Below are 24,500 nucleotides of genomic sequence, written 5' to 3'. Positions count from 1 at the left end.
AATGACATCAACCAGCATGAGCTCACAGTGGAAACCTAAAGGAAAACAAATGTCAGAATTGGTAATTTGTGGCGCTTCTCACATGAGCATCTGTTGAATAGAAACCTAGATCACTTTTGGGTTCTGATCACAGACTTATCCCTTAATAAGTTATACGGGGAACCACTCCCAACTTAATTTCCCATTTGCACATGCACTTCAAAATGCAAACATATGAGCACCAATGCTGCATCAAAATCATCCTCTACTTTTCTCCTTCTGCTATTGGGTCTTTGGTCCATCTACCAGCAGCCTCTCAACTCATTGGATGTCTCATGTTTTGCCTGCAGGATGTTCCCGTCACTGCTTCTTGGCTGCCAAGAATCTCTAGAGGCAGTGAGACTGTGCGCTGCCACCTGTTGTTAATCTAGCCTTGTTTAATCCATTCTGCTCTGTGTCAGCAGTTCAAAAGGGCACTGTTAGTATTTTTTGCCAACTTCAATTAACGTGAGATTTTGGAGGCCCCCATCCGATCACATTTCATCTGCCATGAGTCAGGCACAAAATAGACAGATTTCAGTTAGAAGCAGAGAAGAGATAGTTGTGGCAACAAAGAAGAAGAAGAAGAAGAAGAAGAAGAAGAAGAAGAAGAAGAAGAAGAAGAAGAAGAAGAAGAAGAAGAAGAAGAAGAAGAAGAAGAAGACGACGACTTATTTGGATCTCTTCTGCCTGTGCTCTGGGTGTTTGTCTTTTCCCAGCAACTTTCTTTCTGTTTGAATATTGTTTGTAGCTCTAAGAAATTTCGTTTCTCTCCCACCCTCAACTCTAGGGAGAGAAAAGTCTTATGCGCAATACCTTACAGCAGCAGCAACAGAAAAACAAGATGCAAAGTAGTTTGTTCTTTTTTTAATATTACAATGTAATGAATTTGCAGTACATATCTGTATAGGCAGTAAAATTGTATGGCACAACCTCACACTGCAATTTTTGTGGGCGTTTTTTTTCTTTTCCTATTCCATTATTTTATTCTTGAACATTTTTGAACGTATATTTTCATATATTCTGCCCCCGGCCATAAAGCTAAAGGGGAAAAAAGTTGCATTTATACAAGGTTACAATATCTTACAATAATATTGACTGAGGTTTGTTTTCTTGAGATCTTTCTCCCATTCTCGCTTTCAAACACTGCACACCCCAAAAAATCTGATATATTATTATACATTGAAAACTGTCCTTCAACATCAGTAGTATAAAAGTCCTAGCGCTATCTATGTTCATGGAAGGAGTACTGGTTTGGGTAATACATTACCCTGATTTGCGGTAAAGGGTCACAACTGGTGCGTGGGGGGGGGAGTCACACTTTGGTTTCTCTGCACTACAATCCATGAAGTTGAAAGCAATCAAAAGCTTTCATCTGTTCAGCCTAACTCTGTCCCAGTTCCCATTTGGGCCTCTCTTTTTTTTTTTAATTCCAAGTGTTTGCTTTTTTTGCTATGTCAGTCAAAGCAGCAAAATAAACATGGAGTTCTCAGCTGCTGTGTCTGCCTGATCATTTTTCAACCATTTCCAGGAAGCTACCTTTTTCACTGTTGTTTGTTTTCAGAGTGTTTTACAACATACTGTGAAAACTTAGCATACACTAAGACAAGGAATAACCATCCAAAGGAAGAAGAAAGGCATAGGAATATCCTGCCCCCCTCGCGCCAAATGCTCATACAGTGGTACCTCGGTTTATGAACACAATTGGTTCCGGAAGTCTATTCATAAACTGAAGCGTTCATAAACTGAAGCAAACTTTCCCATTGAAAGTAATGGAAAGTGGATTAATCTGTCCCAGACGGTCCGCGGGGTACTTAAACTGAAGCGTTCATAGACTGAAGCAAACTTTCCCATTGAAAATAATGGAAAGTGGATTAATCCGTTCCAGATGGGTCCACGGAGTACTTAAACTGAAGTGTTCATAAACTGAAGCATGGGTGTAATTGGTTCCGGAAGTCTGTTCATAAACTGAAGCGTTCATAAACTGAAGCGAACTTTCCCATTGAAAGTAATGGAAAGTGGATTAATCCGTTCCAGACGGTCCGCAGAGTACTTAAACTGAAGCGTTCATAAACTGAAGCGTACTTCACCTGAAGCGAACTTTCCCATTGAAAGTAATGGAAAGTGGATTAATCTGTTCCAGACGGTCCGTGGAGTACTTAAACTGAAGCGTACTTAAGCTGAAGCAAACTTTCCCATTGAAAATAATGGAAAGTGGATTAATCCGTTCCAGATGGGTCCGCGGAGTACTTAAACTGAAGTGTTCATAAACTGAAGCATGGGTGTAATTGGTTCCGGAAGTCTGTTCATAAACTGAAGCGTTCATAAACTGAAGCGAACTTTCCCATTGAAAGTAATGGAAAATGAATTAACCCGTTCCAGATGGGTCCGCGGTGTTCATAAACCGAGGTTCCACTGTATAGCTTACATTCTGTTGCTCTGGCCAGCAGATGATGTTACCATGGGAAGAAGAGCAAGCCAACGCTCCATCAAAACAGCCCTCTTGACCATGGTAGTATTCAGGGTACTGGATTTGTCCCTAGAACATCTAATTGTTGACCCCAGAAAGCCTCCAGAGTTCATTTATGTCCAAGACAGAGTAAAACCAGGCAGAGCACTCTTGTGGAGGGCTGGCATCAATGGAACTCTCTTGCTCGGGATACATTTTTTGTTAGAACTAGAAGCTATGTTGGACTCTGGGCTGCCGCTAAAATGGCAGCCCTGTGTTGGCTTTTCTGCGATGTTTAGCCATGCTTGCCCATGTCATTGCCATGCCTGCATCCCTGTCTCGGCCAACGAGGCAGAGCAGTGGCAAAGACGTGTCTCAACATTAGTGGCAGGAGGGAAAGGGGCTTGGCAGGGGGCTGCTGGTTTTGGCAGCAGCTCCATTTCAGGGCACAATGTCCTGTTTTGTCCTTGGGGGTGAGTTTACTTAGTCAACAAATTTGTACATGTTGCATTGAATAGTTCAGTGCATGGTCCACAGCACTCCTCCAACTATCCTGAAATGTCTTCTGAATGATCTGCTGAGGCACAGTCTAGATATAAACTGAACCGTTCATGCACAAAGCCACGTTGGAGTTGACATCAGCATGTGACCAGCAGACTTCAAGCAAACCTAGTCTTAGGCAAAGTACGCTTCAAATACATTTCTGCACATTTATTGTGCACAGAGACTTCACACACCACACTCTTGTACAGTACTGCATGCATGTCCATATACTCTGCAGTGCACAGCTAGAGCTGGCCATCTAGCTCAGGGGTAGGCAACCTAAGGCCCGTGGGCCGGATCCGGCCCAATCGGCTTCTAAATCTGGCCCACAGACGGTCCGGGAATCAGTGTGTTTTTACATGAGTAGAATGTGTCTTTTTATTTAAAATGCATCTCTGGGTTATTTGTGGGGCCTGCCTGGTGTTTTTACACGAGTAGAATGTGTGCTTTTATTTAAAATGAAACTCTGGGTTATTTGTGGGGCATAGGAATTCGTTCATTTCCCCCCCTTCAAAATATAGTCCGGCCCACCGCATGGTCTGAGGGACAGTGGACTGGCCCACAGCTGGAAAAGGTTGCTGACCCCTGATCTAGCTGTTCTAAAGCAACAAAATAATGGCACATTGCTCACCTATAGGAGTAACCACATTTACTTTGGGGTGGGGCCCAAACCTTTAGCCCCACCCTGGCATTGCGTCTTTTCCCTGAAACACCTGCACGTTGTGCACCGTTTCTTGTAGAGAAACCCCAACATGTGAGCTTGGCTTGGTTGTGCAAGTGCCTCTACATGTGAACAGGAGTTTGCATGTTGGGCTTTCACTACAGACAGCCATATGCATGGTGTCAGGGCTAAAAAGCCTGGCTCTGCTACGAAGCACATTTGGTAACATGCTGCACACGAATAACTCCTGAATAGGATTTATACATACAGCAACGTACCCCTCAAAGTTAGCGTCCAACAAGATGACCGTTTTTGGAGCTGCAGACTTCACACTGAAAGCTAAGGCAGCAGCAGCAAAAGAAGAAAAATTAAGAGTTCTCCCCCACCCTAGCTTCCCAACTGAAAACTGAAATCACATTGGGCAGAATGCTAGTCATGAGTGATCCTATCCTCCGCCCAAGAGATGGCAAACTTAGCTGTTTATACAATAAACACACTTGCACAGGCAGCACACACACTCACAATATATTCTCCTAGGTATGCACACTTAGGAACACAAAAAAACATGGTTAAGCATGGATAATATTACTTATGCATTCACACACACACATTAAGTGATAGCCAGCATACATCATCATCATCCGAATGGCTCCATTGATTTCAATGGATCTATTCCCAACATGACCAATGTTGGATGCTGCCCATTATTTCTTGCATGAGAGTTCCAGGTACAACTCTCAAAGGTACCCTTTCAGTTAGAGTGACCACTTCACAGGTGGGCCAACGCCATTCAGGGGAGTGAACACTATCAATGCCAGAAAAGCATCTACGGGACCTTGATTTCATAGCTTTAAAAGGTGGCGAGGGGCAAATGAGAGCACTTATCCCTGATAAGTTGTTTGTGTCACAAAAAATGCAACATTGTTATGTATTTGTTGTTGGGGGAACACAGGCATCATTTCTGAAAGTAGTACTTTTACTGGTGGGTGCTGTGTTTATCCGAGCCCTTGACACACAAGGCATGATCCGAACACAGCGGAAACACTTTGTATGTCCTAGTGATGTCCTTAGCATTTCCACTAAAATCAACACGAAAAGCCATTTTCTCTCTCTGCAGGCAGAGTATCAATCCTTGTAAGGCTTACTGTAAAATGTGGCTCTGGAATTATCACAGGCACGTATTGGATAGTGCATGTGACGTCATCGCCATAGACAAATAAGAGAAGCTACATACATACACCTGAAAAACAAGAGTGGGGGGGATTGGACATTTTTAGTCTGTGCCACTGGCACACTTATTTCTGCAACAGTTAAATGTGTGGAACTAGTAAAATGGCTAGAATGGAATGACCACATGGTGGTGAGGGAACATATAGCTTCCCCATCTCTAAATGGAGGCCCTGCTTCATTTACCTCTGCTCCACAAATAGGATAGTTCCCATCCCCCCCTCCCAATTCAGATTTCCAGCAACTTTTCCTCCCGAGAACCCATGTGCACTGAAGACCAATAAGTCTTGTTGTCAATGAGCTGGCTCTTTTGTAAGAATTCCTGCCAGCATCCTTCCCATTCCAGGCCAGAGTGTGTGCAAATGCTTATGATTCCACAGCCACATGTGAGCCAGAAGGCAGGTGTATGCTTGTGTCCCAGGCATCACTGAGGGCGGTCTTGCTTTTGTGACGAGGCCCAAATGAAATCTCTGTGCCTGTAGAGCAGCTGCTCATTGGGAGAAGAGAGACCAGTAGCTACCAAACCCAGTAAACACCCTCTTAAAAACCAGACAGGTGGTTAAACCTCTTTCTTTCTTTCTTTCTTTCTTTCTTTCTTTCTTTCTTTCTTTCTTTCTTTCTTTCTTTCTTTCTTTCTTTCTTTCTTTCTTTCTTTCTTTCCTTCTCTTCTCTGATGGATGTAGCTCTGTGCTTAAGAAACCACGAAACCTAAACACTGTTTAAAAATCAGCTTATTCGTAGCCGAGTTGGGCAGAATCTTAGATGGATCAAAGAAATCTTCTTTGATCCATCTACTGTATAAGGAAAGCAACCACAGGGGAACTGGGAAGTTACCACCATCATCCTGATGAATGGGAGTGACGAGAAGTGGGTCCGTGCTTGCTAAAAGCTTTGAGCTGAAAGGAAGAGCATTTCCAACCAAAGAAACAAGCTCTAGCTTTATTCCTCCAAGACATGGCTAGGGCAATCTTCATGTGGTGGTTTAAGTCAGTACAAATGGAAGGGGGCACGAGGAAGACCGGTTTTTGAGCTGGGCTGCGGATTGTGGAATTGTGAATACTGTTTAAAGAAGGCACTTGTTCTGGTAATCACGGAGATCTATCTTCTCTTATTGGTCAGAAGCCTGTGCGCATAATAATACCGGAAGGGAAAACCATATTCTTTGGCCTTCTGTAGAACTAGCCATGTCACCTGGGCAGGAAGACGAGAGAAGAATTTTCTCTTTCTTGTAGACCACACTCCTGTCACACTCTTGCTTTATGCAAGCCAGTAGTCAGAACCCTTGTTTTGGACTGCATTTATTGATGGTAGCATCTCCCACAGCTTAATTTCATTCCTCAGCATTAAAGCAGGGCAAAAGATAGAAGAGGGTGGGCCATGTATTCTACTTTATGTCGATTTTCTTCCTTTATTTTTCTACATTTCTATGCTGCCCGTGCAACAAAGTTCCCTGGATAGCTCGCAAACAGTCACCTATTTGAAGGACTGTCATGATGTGGTTCTATCTCTGGTCCAAGGCTGTTTTAGAGACAAGGAGTCCTAAGGAGAGAGTGAGCAGGGACATCCAAGTTGCCCATCCGCAGGTAGCACCTGGGTGGCAGACCCAGCAGACATGCCGGCCACTTGGTCAGTCTTCCCCACCATGGTTAGATGCATTGCATTTCTATGGGGAAACCCAGCCAGATGGTCAGGGTATAAATAACAAAATTGTTGTTAAAATTATTATTATTTCAATTATAGTTTCTAAGTTGCATTATAAATTAGCGCATGCAAATGTTACGCAAATCCGTGCCCATTTTTGTCCTCTGTTTTGGTGATAGATTTTTTATCTTACTTGGCAATAGGTACTCAGTCCCCCTACAAGGATGCAGGCCCCACTATAACAGGAGATGGCACAAATATCGCTGCTTTGAGTTGAGCCATTCTCATAGCCCTTGGTTTGCTGCTTGGATCAACCCAGAGCACAACACGGAGATTCCCAGGGACCTTTATTATCCTTGCCAAATAGAGAGGGGCCACAGCCTTGGCTTCTCTTGTTCGTTTTACGCTGTGCTCCACCCCTGCCTGCTGTGTGGCAGTCCTGTTCACTACATACAGCAGACGTCAGGAAAATGGGAGACAAGACAGTGACCGCTTCTTTTTACCCAGCGCAGTTGCCAAGGCAACCTCTGGGTTGCAGCCTGGCATCTACAGGTATTCTGTGAGTTGAATCAGCATACCCTACACTCAGCACATGCATGCATGCACACACACACACAAACACCAGTCTTGCACTCATCAACTAAAGCAACCACATTCTTCTGGCATTATAGGTATCGTAGAACTGCCCATAGCATGAGAATAAATGGTACTGGAAATGTGCAGAGCAATCAACTGGGAAGTGTGGCTTGAAGCTTTTGTGTTTTAAAGAGAAAGACAAATCCGGTGTCAGAGAAAGCAGGGGAGACAAGTGTCCTTTTTCATTGGCAAGTCAGGACAATGACAGCATTAGGGAAACATGCCATGTGAACACACACACACAAACACACACACAAAACTCAACTTTGTCAGGTGCAGTAAACACACCCATTATTTCCTTCCACACACCTGTTTGTTGGGGACAACAACAACAAAATCCCCTGCCTGTTTAAAACACTCCAAATACGGCAACGTATTGCTATTATACCTAGGATAGCTAAAAGTGCTGCATTCAGATCTCTGAGTAGGGCACTGGCTGCCTCGGGTCCAAGAGTGGATGGATTGGTTCGATCGTCCCTGTTTGCTCGGTCAGTGTCTGGAGGGCAACGGCTGCACCTTGTCATGTCGCCCACGATATGGCAGCGCTGTGCTCCTTGGCTTTCATCCGCAGGGCTGCGATGCTGGAGGACTTGCGGTCGGGCTCGCCGTTCAGCTCGTAGCCGTTGATGCCGGGGCTGATGGCTGCGCCGCCGAAGAGGCTCCCCATGTGAGTCTGTCCCACGTGGCTGCCGGGACCAGAGACGCTCAGGAATTCGGAGACCCCTCCGGTTGTGTGGGGATGGGCGTGAGGAGACATGCAGGAAGGCACTGAGTCACAAGGCACGACGCAGGCAGGGACGGGGGAGGCAGCACCGTTGTTGCCAATCCAGGATGGATTCTGGATCTGAGATGGTGGAGAAGGAAGGAAAAGATCAGTTAATGAGCACTGGTTTATCCATTGGTTCTCAAAGTGGCCATTGGTGCTCTTGGTTTTTCTTCTTCTTGAGGGTTTTACATCCTTGAGATGATGATGATGATCATCATCATCATCATCATCAGATCATAAATTGGCCACCTCATGCCAATTTTCACATCTCATATGCTCTATCCACTGTGCTATTCTGATTTTGGAAAAAGCCATGGAATAGAAAACCCTGTGCTTGAAGACACTGTTAATTACCGTAGTTCATATTGAAATTCTGTCATTCAGTCATGAAAGGCACAGAGCCTTGATCAAAAAAGAGGGGTGGGAACCCTCAGAAAACTCAGCCTTCTGATGAATTGTCTGTCTAGCCCAGGACTTACCTGTCTTCACCGACAGCAGCTCTGCCAGTTTGGGCAGGTAATCCCGAGCTAGGCAGACAGTTGGCCGTTCTTAAATAGAGCCATTTCTGGGAATTGTTTCCGGGGCATTCTGCAATTAAATACACTCTGTCTCTGAGCTCTCCCCTTTTGCTTAGTGAGAGAGAGAGAGAAATTGCAATGACAAAAACAAGCACATTATCTAGGATTATCTAGGATGCTGAAACCAAAATGATCCTACCAAAGCAGAGAGCGAAGAATGACTTTTACCAGCAGGAGGCCCCTGGGAGGTGGGGAGGGGAGGTGTGTTGTGGGGAGACTGTGAGATGAAAGAATGCAACAGGAGAGGATCCAGATGGAAAGTAGGAAAATGCCTGTCTCTGAAAGGCCTGCATTCCTCAGCCTTCCAGCGCCATTCAGCTCTGGCTCCAAGCCTGACCTTTTACCTCCAGCAGACTACATCTCTGTGGCAGGTATAGCGGGGGAGACGAGGCCGTAACATTCAGAGGTGATGAAAGCAGGGGGCGCAAGATAGCCAGAGTAAAAATGCCATCGTTTAAATTTATGATTCTGCCACATTTTGAATATCATGTACAGGTCTGGTTGACCCCCATGTCAAAGAAGGATCATCATGGAGCTGGGGAAAGTACAGAAAGGGGCAACTGAAAGGATCAAGATCCTGGAGACCCTTCCCTACCAGGAAAGGATGAAGAGCTAAGGGATCTTTTGTTATGCGGTGGGAGGAGATGAGCAAGGGCAAGATGAGCAACCTTGTCTGTGTTTCCAACAAGTGGGGGGGGGGAGAATTTCCCTTGGACCCCAGGATGTAAAGTGGAGAAGTTTAACTCTTCTTCTTCTACCACTTTCCTTCCTGGGCATATGCCTCTTTGCTCTGAAGGAACTCAATGTGCACAGAATTACAAATGGACGGCAGATTTTACAAGCCACTTCCAAATTTCTCCAGGTTATACAGGCAACAAAGTACATGCTATGCATTTTATTTCCTATCTTTGAAATGTGAGGGTAAGTTTCACAACTGTTGCAGAGGCAAAGGTTTTTTAACACCGCATCAGTTCCTTGAACCTTGAATCGCTTGTCTCATCCTACCATATCCCAACTGACTGAAGGCAGGGCCTTAAGAGAGTGGTATTCAACATTGACTCTGAACAGACCTGATGAAATTAATGGACCTGACTGAGTCATGTTCATTAATTTCATTAAGCAGGTTCTCCCCTTAAGGAGAGCATGGGTTGCGGAAGGGTTAACAAGACGTCAGTGGGGCGGGTCAGTTTGGATGGCCACTGAGGGTATTGTTGCTGGGGAGAATGTTATGTTGCATTTTTTGATTGACAGCCACAGCTGTGCTTTCGCTTTTGGGTGCTTGCAACAGATCTCCCGCCCTCCCTCCCTATATTTAGGGTTGTTGTTTTTGCAGCGCTTGATGTTACTGTGCCTGTCATGGGGTCGTCCGTATTGCTGTGGGGGCCTAGTAGGAATTTTGCCACCTGGCTGATTGGCTGGTGCCTTGTGGTTTTTCCTACTACATAGCAAAATTTCACAACTTGTAAGGTTGCGGTTAGGCATTGGTTCAAATTGGATGGTGGAGGGGTACGGATTTGGCTGGTTCAAATTGGATGGTGGAGGGGTACGGATTTGGCTGGGCCTGCCCCTCAAAATTGCTGCTGCCTTTAGGGGTATTCCATTAAAGGAATCCTGGGGCTCCACATGTTTGTCCGTACCTCCGCTAGGGGCTAGGACCGCACATGAGCCTCGGGGAGCACCTGGGGGAGAGGTCATAGGGCGTGGTGGCCCTGCCCCAGCCTCTCTCAGAGGGTGCTTACCTATCCTGACTTCCCCAGTACGCTAGGGGAGTCAGATCTGTCCCAGGCGGGGGACAGATGGCTGGGGAACCAATGCCTAAGCAACCACTCACATCAGTTGTATTTAAATAAAGTTGTGGCCAAAATTAATGCCGTGGGAAGTGTGATCTTAATGATCTTAAATTCCGTGGGAAGTGTGAGTTATTGGTGGGAAGTCTTGGTACCTCGACACGCAAATGAGTAAAGCTTCGTTGAATACCACCCTTAATGTTAAAGAGACAGGTGTGCTGGTGGCAAACACTCACCTGGGCATAGTTCTCTGCTCGAGTTAGTAAGGGGAGCTCATAGGCTGTGGAGAAGTGGGTGCGGACCTGCTGCATTTGACCAAACCGCTCTCGCTTCCTCCATTTTGCCCGTCTGTTCTGAAACCAAACCTGAGAAGAAAAGCATAGGTTGAAAAGCGCTTCAGGAAAGGAAGGGAGTGGATAGGAACTCAATACATCTACTGTGGCTGGAGATGAACAATGGCCTCCTCCAGGATACCCCAAGTTGTAAGCAGTTTGAAAAACAGAATTCTGCTTGTGGTTCTGCTCGTTATATACCCATCCCATATTTTAGACCTTCCTAAAATGGCAACGCTGATATCAGTGCTATTACCTTCTGTGTAGTAGCTGAACGTTGCTGGCCAAGAAGCAGGAACCTATGGAATATGGAACCTAAATCCCACATTTGGGTGCTTATCTCAGCAGAACCACACACATGTGCTTTCATTTGAGCTATATTTGTATTGTACGTTGCTCACAAATAACTGCTCATGCACCTTTGGTTAATTTGAACACCAACATAATTACAGTGGTACCTCGGTTTACAAACTTAATCTGTTCCGGAAGTCCATTCTTAAACCAAAACTGTTCTTAAACCGAGGCGCACTTTCCCTAATGAGGCCTTCCACCCCCAGTGCCCTTCCACCGTTCGGATTCCGTTCATAGACCGAGGTAAAGTTCACAAATCAGGACACTACTTCCGGTTTTGCGGAGTTCGTATACCAAATTGTTCTCAAACAGGGCTGTTCTTAAACCGAGGTACCCCTGTATATTGAACAAAACTTGCTGTTCCTCTCTCTTCTGGTCCTTCTTTCTGGTGTGGCAGCTTCCTTGTCTTAAAGCGACAGGTACATTATATCTCTATATCTGGACACAATGACATTTGAGTTTTCAGAGAGCTTCCTTACCATGTCCTTCCTATTTATTCTGCATATTTCTAAGAGCAGGTGTAGCGGAATGCCGAGCTACAAATTGGGAACGACCCCGGTTCAAATCTGATCTCTGTCACCAATTCACTAACACAAGCCATGTTCTCTCAGCCTCAGTCTGCCCATATGCTTGGACCATGCAAGGCCCAAACAGACCTGGCCAGTGCCACTTGCAAGGCTGACCCAAGGCATTGTGTTGCCTTAGATGGATTCCAAGTCCCTCTAACTTTTCTGAACGTACAAACGGAAGATGCTGTGCTATCTGTTTGTTTCCCCATCAGTTCTTTCACCCACTTTCTTAATCTGCCTACTGTGAGGAAAAAACAGCTCTGAACGTCCACCAACACATACCCTTTTTGGCCCCACCAATACCAGAGCCCCAAAGTCTGTCAGGTCCGGTTGTTGGAGGTTTCCCTAATGGCAGGGAGGGGGGAGTCCGATTCAGAATATCTTTATCCAGTGCAGGAGCTCCATCACTGACATAGGAGAGGAAGAACCAATATATCCCAATGTGCCTGGGACACCCTTCCAGAACTATAGGGTCATTCACTTATTCACTTACCTAGAAGCAAGTCCCATTGAACTCATGCCTAAGCCTGACTTCCGAATACACATCTATAGGATTGTCCTGTTAAGCTCTTTATTCTTATATTACAAACAGAGGGACATATATTGAATGTGCAACAATTTGGTGAAAGGCAGGATTATAAATTTAATAATGACAACAACAACAACAACAACAACAACAACAACAACATACTCTAAAAATAATTAGCCCATGGCATCTGTAATCTGGCACTGATACAGTCTAGAAAAGGCCTGCTGTTAACACAACATGTAACTAGGTTGCGTGTGGAGGTGCCAAACAAGGCCGATTTATTTTAAATGATATCTCCGAAAATAAGCCATACCCCGAAAATAAGCCATAGTGATAGGCAGTTTAACCTTGTAGGTTAAAGTGTACCATACTTAATAAAAAAAATAAGACATCCCCTGAAAATAAGCCACCGTGGTTTTTTTGAGGAAAGATAAATATAAGACGGTGTCTTATTTTTGGAGAAACACGGTATTTACAGTGAGATGCATGGCTAGCACAAGGAAATGCATAGATTAATCTGATTCACTATGGGTCCAGTGCTTCACTGTCTTCTTCTTTCCTCCAATGGGAGTTATGAAGCTTCATTCATACTTGAAGCTCAAACAAAACCTTAATACTAATCTTGTAATACAGCACCAAACAGCAGGGTTCTACAACACATGCAAGACAAAATGAAAACAACCAAAATTGTAGCCATGGTACTCTGCTACAGTAAATAGAAATGGGAAAGGGACCTTCCTCCCCCCCCCAGCTGAAATCTCTCGAAGGAATTTGTCAGGTGGCCCATATCGCACAACGGCCAATGCCAGTACCAAAAGTGGCAGGGTCCAGATGCTAATGTGCCTTGAGGCAAAGCCACCTCTCTCTGTCCATTTTCCAGGTTAAGAGACCCCAAATGGCATGTTCAATAAATGTGACCTTGACTATGCTTTAGCAATATTTTCTAAATGTTACTCATCCTCGTATTTATGAACAATAAAGGGACAAACTAGATATCAGTTCTGCAGCTCTTTCACCCAACATTTTTTAAATGGATGGTAGCTTTGGAAGGCTGCAATCAGATGTGAAAGAGCAGGAAAGGGGGCAGGGCAGGCTCCAGTGCTTAACCCTTCCCCTACGTTTTCTCTATGGGGAAAGCTACGGAAACCCTCATATTGCATTGCCATCGAGACTGCCACAGAGCCTAGGGCTTGCCGATCAAAAGGTCGGCAGTTCGAATCCCCACGACGGAGTGAGCTCCCATTGCTCGGTCCCTGCTCCTGCCAACCTAGCAGTTTGAAAGCATGTCAAAGTGCAAGTAGATAAATAGGTACCACTACAGCAGGAAGGTAAACGGCATTTCCGTGTGCTGCTCTGGTTCGCCAGAAGCGGCTTAGTCATGCTGGCCACATGACCCGGAAGCTGTACGCCGGCTCCCTCGGCCAATAAAGTGAGATGAGCGCCGCAACCCCAGATTCATCCACAACTGGACCTAATGGTCAGGGGGTCCCTTTACCTTTAATCTTTTTTAGGCAGGAGCCTACTTTAGCAGATCCATGGAGTTGGTAGTGAAATGTTTTGAATATATAGATAGGACTAGGATACAAATTGAGGAGAGGTGGGGGGTGGGGGAGAAAGATGGGAACTGTTTTACAAAGTGACGTTTAGAAAAAGATGTACCGAAAGTATAAATGGCGCATTTAACTAAGCAAGATTTGGTCACAACTCACAGGGGAACAACTATGAGTCCAGAGACATTAAAGTGCTGTAGGCATGATGTGAGACAACCAACTAAGGCTGTGTAAACCTTCCCGTTGACTCAGCATCCAGTGCGCTTCCATTGCTGGTTTGGACAGAGGCGGTTTTAGGGTAGTACAACTAGCGCCACAACAAAGTTGTAGAAAGGAGAGCGGGAGGTGAGAAGGCACCAAATTTGAGCATCGCACAGGGCACCACTGAAATTTGAGAGCCCAAAGGCCACCACTGGTTTGAGAAGCGGTGCATATATGATGTTGGCCATAATCTGGATATATTTCGTATCTATCCTGTCATTCCTTAGGAAACATTGCATTTTGATGTGCTTTCTGCTCAAACCAGTTTCAATCCGAATTGAGAAAAACGGTGACCTATCTGCATTTTAAGTCAGTAATATTCACATAATCCCAGTCACTAAAAAGTGATTAAAAGGTGTCCGATCTGTGGATGAACTCCAGAAACCTAGTTATCTATTCAGTCCTCAATTATTATTTTTTCTTGGAAAATCTTAAAGTTCAATATTTTATTCTAAGAAGACAGTGAATCTGCCATAACAGTAAATCAGCAGGACACTGTCACAAAAAAGACAAAACTATCAACGATGAAAGCAGAATCACAATCAGTTGCCATCGTTTTTGCCTGATTATGCAAACTGACTATGCCATGTGGTTATTTTTTAAACTTTTTGTTATGTTTTTAATGGCTCATGTATCCACCAGGTAATATGCACTTCTGCTCTTTTGCAACGGCTGATGCAGTTATTAACCAAATCTTTGAAATACATTTCTTCCTTTCTTAAAATATAATAATCAGTAACTAGAATATTGTGGTTTCCAAAGGAACATTTTTACAAACTGGCTTACATTAACTGTACTTGGCTGCCTTGTGTCCCTCATCTATTCCCTGCAAGGAGGATTGAACAGCATAGCAAAGAGGGGGCTCACAACTGAATTGACTGTACCAATTCAATTGCTGGGGGGTCATCTGCTTGCATTCATACAAATGCATTCATGTTTTGCTACAGGTTAAGTGTTTACTTTAATTTTTAATCATCATTTTGTGTGTGTGTGTGTGTGTGTGTGTGTGTGTGTGTGTGTGTGGTCACTCACTAAGCCTCTCAAGAAGCAGGAGAGCAAGAGCGGATGGCAATATTCTTCCTTCTCTGTCTACGTCTCTTCTGTTCTCACCCCTCTCCTTAAAGTCTGACTTCCCTTGTAAACTGCAGGAGTCAGTCTTGCCAGCATCTCACTTTGATCTCCGATAGGAGATTTCTCTCTGTTTGCTTAGGCCTGGCAAGGAGATTCTCAGTGACCTGGAGGTTTCCTCCCCATGTGGCTACAGGATGGTTTGTATCTCGTCCAAGCAGCAGCAGAAGCAGCAGAAGAAGCAAAAGCAAAGCGATCACTCATTTATGTGAAATGACTGAAACCGTGTCTGCATGGGTGTCTGCCAGCTGCAGCCTTTGGAGTTATTTTTGCTGACCTGCAATCTGCAAAAAAAAAAAAAAGACAATCCCCAGCGGTGCAGTTAGGTAATTTTAGACTCTGGCCTTAATGGTCTTACAGGGCGAACCCTTTTTTAGATGGTTATGTGTATTACTTCACTGGCTTCAAGGTATAGGAAGACAGCCCTGTTGCTTTGGAGGGGCCTTGCAGCACATTCCCTGGGGTTCTGACCCAAAGTCCTGACTTACTGGTACCACTGAGGCAATCCCCACAGGGAACGGCAGAGAGGCTGCAGAACCAGAGTGTGTGTGTGTGTTAGGAGAGGGGACAAGAGACAGACTGGGCTACATCATTGTTGACATACCACTTGCACTCAGGTAGTGAGAATACAGCATTGCAACCGGGTATATTTATCACCCTCGCCGTCTGCTTTGCCTTCCCCACATGCTGATATGACCCCTCCCATTAGCAGCCCAGCTGTCAGCCAGCCACAGGCTTGGTCAGCCGACGTATCTTTGATCTGCAGATGCAGAGTCCACCGGGGTGACCCCGTTGTGCGAAGCGGAGAGGGTAGCAGGTAGAGAGGGTGCCATAAGCTGCTAGCGGAACATATGCTCCGCACATGTGTCCATCCCCAGGCACGGCAAACGCATTTCTTTCTGTCATGGTGAAGCATTCGCTATGCTGCTCGTGAATATGGATGATGTGCACCGTGCAACTGTTCTAGAGCGTCTAGGAGTGCTCCCGGGCAAGGAGAAACATTGACAGATGGATTTCTAAGGGGAGGGTTGTGCTGGCAACGTGTGTTGTTGGAGCCCAGAAATCAAAGCCGTTTTCATATGGGCAGGTTAAAGCCTTCAGAGGAATGAAGCTGACCCTATGCTGTTGAATTGGCGGAGTTGAGAGGGAACCAAGATATTGTTTTACGTTTCTGAAGGGGCAGGCATTTCAGGATCCGTCATTTTGACTAACAAACTCCCGAGAAAGCAGAAGAGGGGTGCATTCAGGGCCCTGCTCAGCAAAATGAGCAGGAGGGACCCCAAGCAGGGCTGTGGGCTCGCCACATTTTATAGTCAGTGAATTGTGGCACTTCAAGAGGACTCCCCTTGAAAGACCAGAGTCTAAAATATCTGAGCCATCCAGTTCTGCCTCTCTGCCAGGAACAACCTCCCTCCAACTTGCTGCTACTGTTGGGACCAGTTGGTCTTCAAGGATTTGAAAGCAAATTCCCCACACTTGTGTTAAAGTGTGCAAATAGTTTTACGTAAAATGGCTGTGTCTGCAGGGAGGAGGAGGAGAAACAGCCAGCACACCAGGGCCAAATTATTAAGGTTTATGAACTACAGTAAAATGTTTGTTTGTTTGTTTGTTTGTTTTGCTGCATTTTGGAAATGGGGGCTTGTTTGTTTGTAACTTGGTTTTTGTTTCTTTTAAGTCTACACATCTCAGAAAACGTGCAATAAAGGAACCCAGTCTTCCCAGTAGCCTCTAATTCCTTGGTATGGTGAATTCAGTATGCCCCTTTGTATCCCCACATTTCACTAGTTATCTGACAGTGGAAGCAAACTGGGTGTGATCCTCAGAGGACTCAAGGACGTGACATGTGGCCGATGGCATCATTAAGCATTTGCCAAGGCCCTGAGCCCATCAGATTAGAGGTCTGACCTAAGATTTAATTTATTTTACCCAGTCAGACTGGGTATTTTACAGATCAGATTGGGTAGAGTGCACCCATCCGTTGCGCTAAAGTTAGCAAAGGCTGGTTCATTGTGGCAAATGGAGTGCTGCTCCACCAGCCTCAATTTGCCCTCAGTCAACCCCAAGCTGCCTACCTTCTTACGGACAACCAATCAGGGGTTTACCCAGCCTGTCAACTGGCCCCACCTACTGGTTGGTCTCCCTGCCATCCACCCTTCCAGTCACAATGGCCACCAGCCACCATTACCAATGGCAGCTGGCTTGCCACCAGTGGGACCGGGGGGGGGGATTTCAGGACCAGCAGAAGAGCATCACTCATCCCTTTTGGGCTTCGATTTGTACATTGGTTTCCTGATGCTCCAACAGTGAAACTCTATGCTCCTCATTCTCAAATCACTTCCCTTTTTGCTTATTCGTGCTTCATCCTTTATTGCTAGGGCATGCCATTTTATCGTGCACCAAACTGGGTTATTTTTACGTAGCAGGGGATAACAGAACAAGAATTAATAATAATAATAATAATAATAATAATAATAATAATAATAATAGATTTCTGCTACTAAAGGTTTTAAAAACTAAGCAGTAGCTGATATGCAGATATGAACTCATCAGAATTGTCCACTGTTGAGCAATTGTACCAAGCTAAAAACACCCACAACATCTGGATGGATTTTATCTATTTTTTAAACCCTAACTGGAACCATTTGAGACGAGTGTGGTGGGATCCCTACTACCTCTTGGCTCCAGAAAAAGCTTTAAAACATGATATAATGAAATGCAAATGTTCGCAAATTGTGTACAAATGCTCAGATTAAAAGATTACAACACTTACTACTGAGAGAGATATCCTAATCACTATGATTTCTAGGGTGATATTTTTAGACAACCGTCCTAAGCTATTCCTTTCTTCTATTACTACAATCCTTAAAAAACCCCAAAACACCACTCTTCAGTTCTTTATATTCCAGAATACATGAGACTGACTACCATGTGGTTGAGAGATAGAGTGCAAAAAGAGCCCTGAAGGATTCTAATGGCAAAAGGCTGAAAGCTGTGTTGCCTCTGCACCATTTTGATAACCAAAATGTTTGATCTTTTAGTATGTTTCAATATATGTTGTGAGCCACCCAGAGTGGCTCGGGAAACCCAGCCAGATGGGCAGGGTATAACTAATACTATGGTGATAGTGTTTAATACGTCTCCACCCCCATCATTCTGCCCAGACACTGAAGTCCAGTGCCGAGGGCCTTCTGGCGGTTCCCTCGTTGTGAGAAGCCAAGTTACAGGGAACCAGGCAGAGGGCCTTCTTGGTAGTGGCACCCGCCCTGTGGAACGTCCTCCCATCAGATGTCAAAGAGAAAAACAACTACCAGACTTTTAGAAGACATCTGAAGGCAGCCCTGTTTAGGGAAGCTTTTAATATTTAATAGATTGTTGCATTTTAATGTTCTGTGCTGTTGGAAGCCGCCCAGAGTGGATGGGGAAACTCAGCCAGATGGGCGGGGCATAAATAATTTATTATGATTATGATTATTATTACTACTACTACTACTACTATTATACAAATATATGAAATCCAATTTCTTCCACCAGAAAGCAATGGATCTTCAAGCATGCAGTCTTGGTAGCGTTCACTTCTAGAGCCAAAGGTCCTTTCAGTTTACACCTCTTCTATCTTTGCTTCACAGGAAACAGACTGGAAAGCTCTGTGCTGTTGTATCACATATGCTCAGTCAGTCATGATGTTTATCCCCTGCTGCATTCAGGTGCCTATTCACACAGCACATAGTTAAACCACAGAGCTTGTTCCAGGGAGGCAGTGATGGCCATCAACTTGGTTGGCTTTATTTAATTTATTTATTTATTGTTGTTTTTAAATTACAGTTTCACAATCACATATCCAACATAAAGACAAGATTCCATAGAATCTCCTGGACTTTCCTCCTCCCCTTGGTTGGCTTTAAAGGAGGATTAGAAAAATTCATGGAAGAGAGGGGAGCCATTAGCCATGATGGAGCCTCTGTTCACCAGTCTCAGCCCCCCACTTCATTTCATCCTCCTCTCCCCCTTACCATGTTTCTCTACCTGCCATTCCATGACTGAGCCCAGCAACACTTCAGGACTTAGGACAGATTGGACAGGCCCTGGCTGTTTCTGTCAACGCTTTCAGGAATCCCATTTTGACACTTCTCATTAATTAATCCACAATCAATATGGCTTGTTTTGAATCTACAATTGTGGATTATTATCTGTGGCTCATCCATAACATAGCAACCTCAGAACTCCCAGGGGCCCAAATCCAAGTCCTGTCTCCCATGCTTGGACAAAGTAAATAAGGAAACCATCATGCTCAGAACGTAAACTATTGCCTCAAATTGTGGTAACCATGGTTTGTAGTTGGACAATAGCCATGCAGCTGCCCATCAGCACACTTGAACGCTGTGCAGATCTGGGTGGGGTGTGTGCCAAAAAATGCAACAGTTGTAATCAAATGTTAAATGTTATGCACACCAAGACCTGCATGGATAAAACTCTGCGTGGTCTGAATGAAAATCATGACTGCCACAGCATGAAAAAGTCATATCAAGGCACAGATGGCTGAAAAGATTTTGGGGCCTGAGACAAAAAATACAAATGATAGTGAAAATATAATACTACTACTACTACAAGACGAAAACCCACACAGTGGCATTTTGATACCCTAGTAGAAACAAAATTTTAAAAAATTCCTTCCAGTAGCACCTTAGAGACCAACTAAGTTTGTCATTGGTATGAGCTTTCGTGTGCAAGATGTGCATGCACACGAAAGCTCATACCAATGACAAACTTAGTTGGCCTCTAAGGTGCTACTGGAAGGAATTTTTTAAATTTTGTTTTGACTACGGCAGACCAACACAGCTACCTACCTGTAACTAGAATTTGGATCCCCTTTAATGCCATGTAAGATGTGCTACCTACATACTGGCCAACAGTAGGATTGGCTCTGTCTGAATGGGCTCCACAAATGGGACTTGCAAAAAAGGTTTTCCAGATGGAGTGAGCTCCTGTTCAGTGTGCCAGTAGGCAGCCAGGATCTTTTCCAGACTACTCCATTCCACCGCCTAGGTTTTACAGCCAAGCCGTCCCTGACCCAAGTCAGCATTCTGCGGTCACTGCCTCGCTGAGCATGGTCATTGCGCTCTTTTGGGGTGCCCCACCTCTAGTTTTTCTACAGGTTTTCATTTAAGACTTGGGGTTCCCCCAAACCTCCTGAGGCCTCCCTCTTGTGCACAGACAGTGCCATTTGGGCTGCATAAGGATTCACACTTGGAGAATGGGTTTGGTATGCCTAGGATATAAATCGGTTGCACTGATTTTAGAAGGGGGTTCAATCTGGACTCTTGCTGTGCCTTTATACAGCTGTAGGTCTGGACTCCTTTCAGACTCCCATTCACAACATATCCATAGCATCCACTGCTGCTTCTCATAGCTACCCACCCACGTGCCTCGCTTCAGTTGTCTGTCTCTTTCTCATGGTCCCTGTCTCTTGCTCATCCTCTCCACTCTCTCACACAACCTCCTCCCCCTCTTCCTTGTCTGTTTTACTCCCTGCACAAGCCTTCCTTATTTCTTATGAAGGGCCATGAGCGCTTCTCTCGGCGGCTTGCTTGAATGTAGGAACAGAGCCAGAATTCATCTTTAAGCGCTGAAACTGGACACCATTTTATCAGTGGCCTGGAATGGGAAATTGGAGCCTGGGATGAGAGAGCTGAATAACTTGAGCTTGTTTTCATTTCATGTTTAATTTCCTGCAGGCTTAGCTCAGCCTTTCCGCTTCTTCCACCAGCCTCCCAGGGTTTTATGGGAGAAAAGGGATCAAGATATATTACTTCTCGCTTTGCTTTTTGTTTTGTTTTGTTTTTTCTTCACCCAGGCGGTGATTTTTGCTACAGCAAAGTTTTGACATTTCCACCTTGCTTTCAAGACCCCGCCACATCGCAGGGTCACCCATGGAAAAGATTTTCATTAACAAGAGAGCACTCAGGGGACGGACGGACATTTCTTGGCACTCAGCACGGTGGAAGGAGGCAAGCTAGCAAGCTAGGCAACAGGCTGCCAGAAAGAAGCCACCAACTGGGGGGAAGCAACTAGGAGCAACGCTGGGCGGATGTTCCTGTGCTACGTGGAAGCAGGGGTGCTGGACCCCTTTTCTGTGTAGCAAATCCTTGGGGACACATTAAGCTCCTTAAACTGAATCAGACCTACAATGACTGGCAGCAGCTCTCCAAGGTCTCTGAGAATGGCTACCACAGGAGCATTTAACTCAAGATGCCGGTGATCGTATAGGAGGGCTTCTGAATACAATGCATCAACTCTTTCACTGAGCTTCGCCCCTTCCCTAAAGGAGTATCGGGAATGGATGTGTATGATTGCTTCCCATTTCAAGTGCACTCAAGTCAACTTAGACGTTCAGTACAGAGCAGGCTCCTTCCACATAACACAGGGCAGCAAATCTGAGCTTGCTCCTAATTGTACAATAGGCAGGGAGCCAGTTGACCCTTGCTTGATGAGAGCCCCTGTGTAATACGTGAGCTGGTGTCATTCATGCATTACATTATCAGTTGTGGTAGCCGGGTGGGTGGGTGGTGGTGGGGCAGAGTCACCCTGCTGACAGCTGCTTACTTGGATAGGGCTGGGCTGAGGTCGGGACTGCCCAAGTGCACCACCAGCAGCACTGGATTGGTGGCGGCGGCACCTGCACTGTCCTCACCTCACCACAGCCTTAGCCCTGTCCAGGTAAGCAACAGTGATGCTACTGCCAGGAGGCTGATGGCGTGGCTCCTCCTCACCTCACATATTGCAACTGCTTAAAGGTAAAGGGACCCCTGACCATTAGGTCCAGTCGTGACCGACTCTGGGGTTGTGGCACTCATCTCGTGTTATTGGCCAAGGGGGCCGGTGTATGGCTTCCAGGTCATGTGGCCAGCATGACAGAGCTGCTTCTGGTGAACCAGAGCAGTGCACGGAAACGCCGTTTACCTTCCCGCCGCAGCAGTACCTATTTGTCTACTTGTACTTTGACGTGCTTTCGAACTGCTAGGTGGGCAGGAGCAGGGACCAAGCAACGGGAGCTCACCGTCGCGGGGATTCAAACCGCCGACCTTCTGATCAGCAAGCCCTAGGCTCTGTGGTTTAACCCACAGCGCCACCCGCATCCCTATTGCAACTGCTTAGATGCACCAAAAAATGCAATATATGTGAAGCAGCCCTCAAACGCATACTGTCAGACCAGTGGCAGATATGGGGATGCTGCAGCCAGTGGTGTAGTGTGGGTTGCCAGTGCCCAGGGCAAGGAAAGTATTTTGCCCCCAAGGCAAGAATTGAGCTGCGGAGCAGCCACAGAGCATGAGTCTATGTCTCCTTGGGCTGGGGCGCCGCCACCACCACTGCGAGTCTCACCATCCGCCCGCCTCCCCACGTGGCCAAGGGATGCAATGGCCCATCCTCTCCCAGCTCCTGCTCAGCACGCTGCTCAGGTGAGGTGGGCAGGTGGAACAGGGAGCACCTCCAGTCAGCGCAGCAGCTGCAGAGGTGCACCCCTAAATAATTTTTTGCACCTGAGGCAATCGCCCTGATAGCTCCCCCCCCACACTATCCCTCTGGCTGCAGCCACCACACCATTGTACCTGAGTCTCCTAATCTAGCCTGCTCTTTGCTCCCCCAGATAGCCCGTTGTTCCAGTTAGCCTGGGGCCCTTGGGTATGGTAAAGGGTGCGCTTCCATCACCTGTGACAATGTAAGATTCATCTTCCAGTCTGGTTGGAATGTGGAATGTGGGGGAAGAAATCTTGGACTTTGCCTCAGGCAGCCAAAAAAATGCCTTGAGCCAGCCCTGGAGCTCAGTATCATTTCTGCTGACTGGTAGTGCTTTTCTAGGTTGTCAGATAGGGCACCTTCCCACCTCTACCTAGAGATGCCAGAGATTGAACCTGGAACTTTCTTAATAAGCAGGCAAGAAGGAACAATTTGGAGTCCACTTTAAAGTCTTGATTGTTCCTTTGTGGCCATGTCTCTACCTGTCCCACAACTGATGTCACATATTACCTTAGGTGTGGTTTAGGAAAAGTGGCTTCATGGAACAAATCAGGACCCCTGTCGGGCCTAATTAGGCTCAGAGATATCTCACCTCAGCTCTATGTGTTCCTGGACTATAATTCCCACCCTCCCTGAGCATTGGACCTGGCTGGCTAATGGGAGTTGAAGTTCAATAACATCTGGAGGGCCACATTCCCCCTTCCTGCTTCACTGCTTTGAGAGGAGCTTCTTTTGTAGAAAGTGTTTGTGTGTACAGAGCAAAAGGTGCAAGGCCTACATGCAAACCTTACGGGGCAAATTTTTCTTTATTGCCTTTAGACACCAGCTGTGGAGATTAAAATCCAAAGCAGTTGGAAAAGTGGCCTCTTTCAGCACCTGGAAAGGAGCCAAGCTACAAGGAGGTGGGGGAAAGCCTCATAACTGAAAGCTCTGCAGGGTTTTCTGCAGACAGAAAAGTTATAATTGCTCTCTGGGTGAGCTCTTCTCCAGGTGCCTGGCTTCTGCTCAGGTATCTTACTACTCAAGTGTGAACTCGGGAGAGATTTAGGACTGACTAGAAAACCAGGCACTCTTGAATGGTGTTGAATCCTTTCTCCACCCCTATCAATCTGGCCTTGTCCCTCACTTTTGTGCTGCCCTCATTTCCATTAGGAAAGATAGAGGGTCAGCGCCATCTTTCTGATCTTGCTGGGCCTCTAGGCACCTCTCAATGCTCTGAACAGTCTGATTTTACTAGACTGCTTGGAGGTGGAGATGTTGGTGAAGTCACTTTGGTCATTTCTTAATTGACCAATCCCAAGTAGGGTTGTTGAAGCACACAAAATTCAGTCTGTGAAGCTGCCAACTGGCCTAGGGCTACTCCTGCTTAATGGTCTACTTGAAACCATCCAGAGGTTTGGTATAATAAGTAGAGCCATGACCTCACTTTTATTTATTTCTCTTTTTCCACCAACACCGAAACTGCAATCTGTCAGATAACAGGCTAAGTAGACAGTGTTAAGGAGAGTAAAACTAAATTCAGTCAAGAGGGCTAGAAGTTGCTATATAGTTCACTAATCACATGAGAACAGTTAGGACATTGTCATTGAGGGGCACATCGGGGATTAGGGATGAATGTGTCTTAAATGGATTTATAAAGGGAATTTGGTGGTTCTGACTCAACAGAGGTTTGCCAGCATCTGACCACCTCTTGTATCAAGCGGTGTTTTTGTTCAAGTTGTTTGGGCATTGTTGGGTCTCTTCCAAAAAGCCTGCCAAATTATATGCAATATTATATGGAAATATATATATGCAAACCAATATGTATACTGTACATAAGATGTAGAGATTCAAGACCCATGAAGTACAATATTTATACAGCATACTTTTATCAGTATTAATGCATATGTATTTTTATACAGTCACATGCACGGTTGTATGTATCTGTTTATACACTGGTTACTTTAGCAAACGTGGCATGTA

The 24,500-nt window shown here is 45.5% G+C and overlaps 1 protein-coding gene across 1 annotated transcript in view; it reads right to left on the bottom strand.

The window, feature by feature from the left end:
• Window positions 1-738: 738 nt before the first annotated feature.
• ALX4 (ALX homeobox 4) overlaps window positions 739-24,500 on the bottom strand; it is a 58,001-nt gene continuing 34,239 nt past the window's right edge. The window contains exons 3-4 of the mRNA XM_060274708.1: window positions 10,543-10,671; window positions 739-8,019 (exon numbers count right to left, since the gene is read on the bottom strand). Coding sequence (XP_060130691.1) covers window positions 7,696-8,019; window positions 10,543-10,671 — 453 coding nt within the window. The 3' untranslated portion in view covers window positions 739-7,695. The remainder of the gene's footprint in view (window positions 8,020-10,542; window positions 10,672-24,500) is intronic.

The sequence above is a fragment of the Zootoca vivipara genome, chromosome 1, assembly GCF_963506605.1.
Source record: "Zootoca vivipara chromosome 1, rZooViv1.1, whole genome shotgun sequence".
NCBI classification, from domain to species: domain Eukaryota; kingdom Metazoa; phylum Chordata; class Lepidosauria; order Squamata; family Lacertidae; genus Zootoca; species Zootoca vivipara.
The sequence above is the reverse complement of the archived record's forward strand: the minus strand, read 5'-3'. Positions and strand labels throughout refer to the sequence as shown.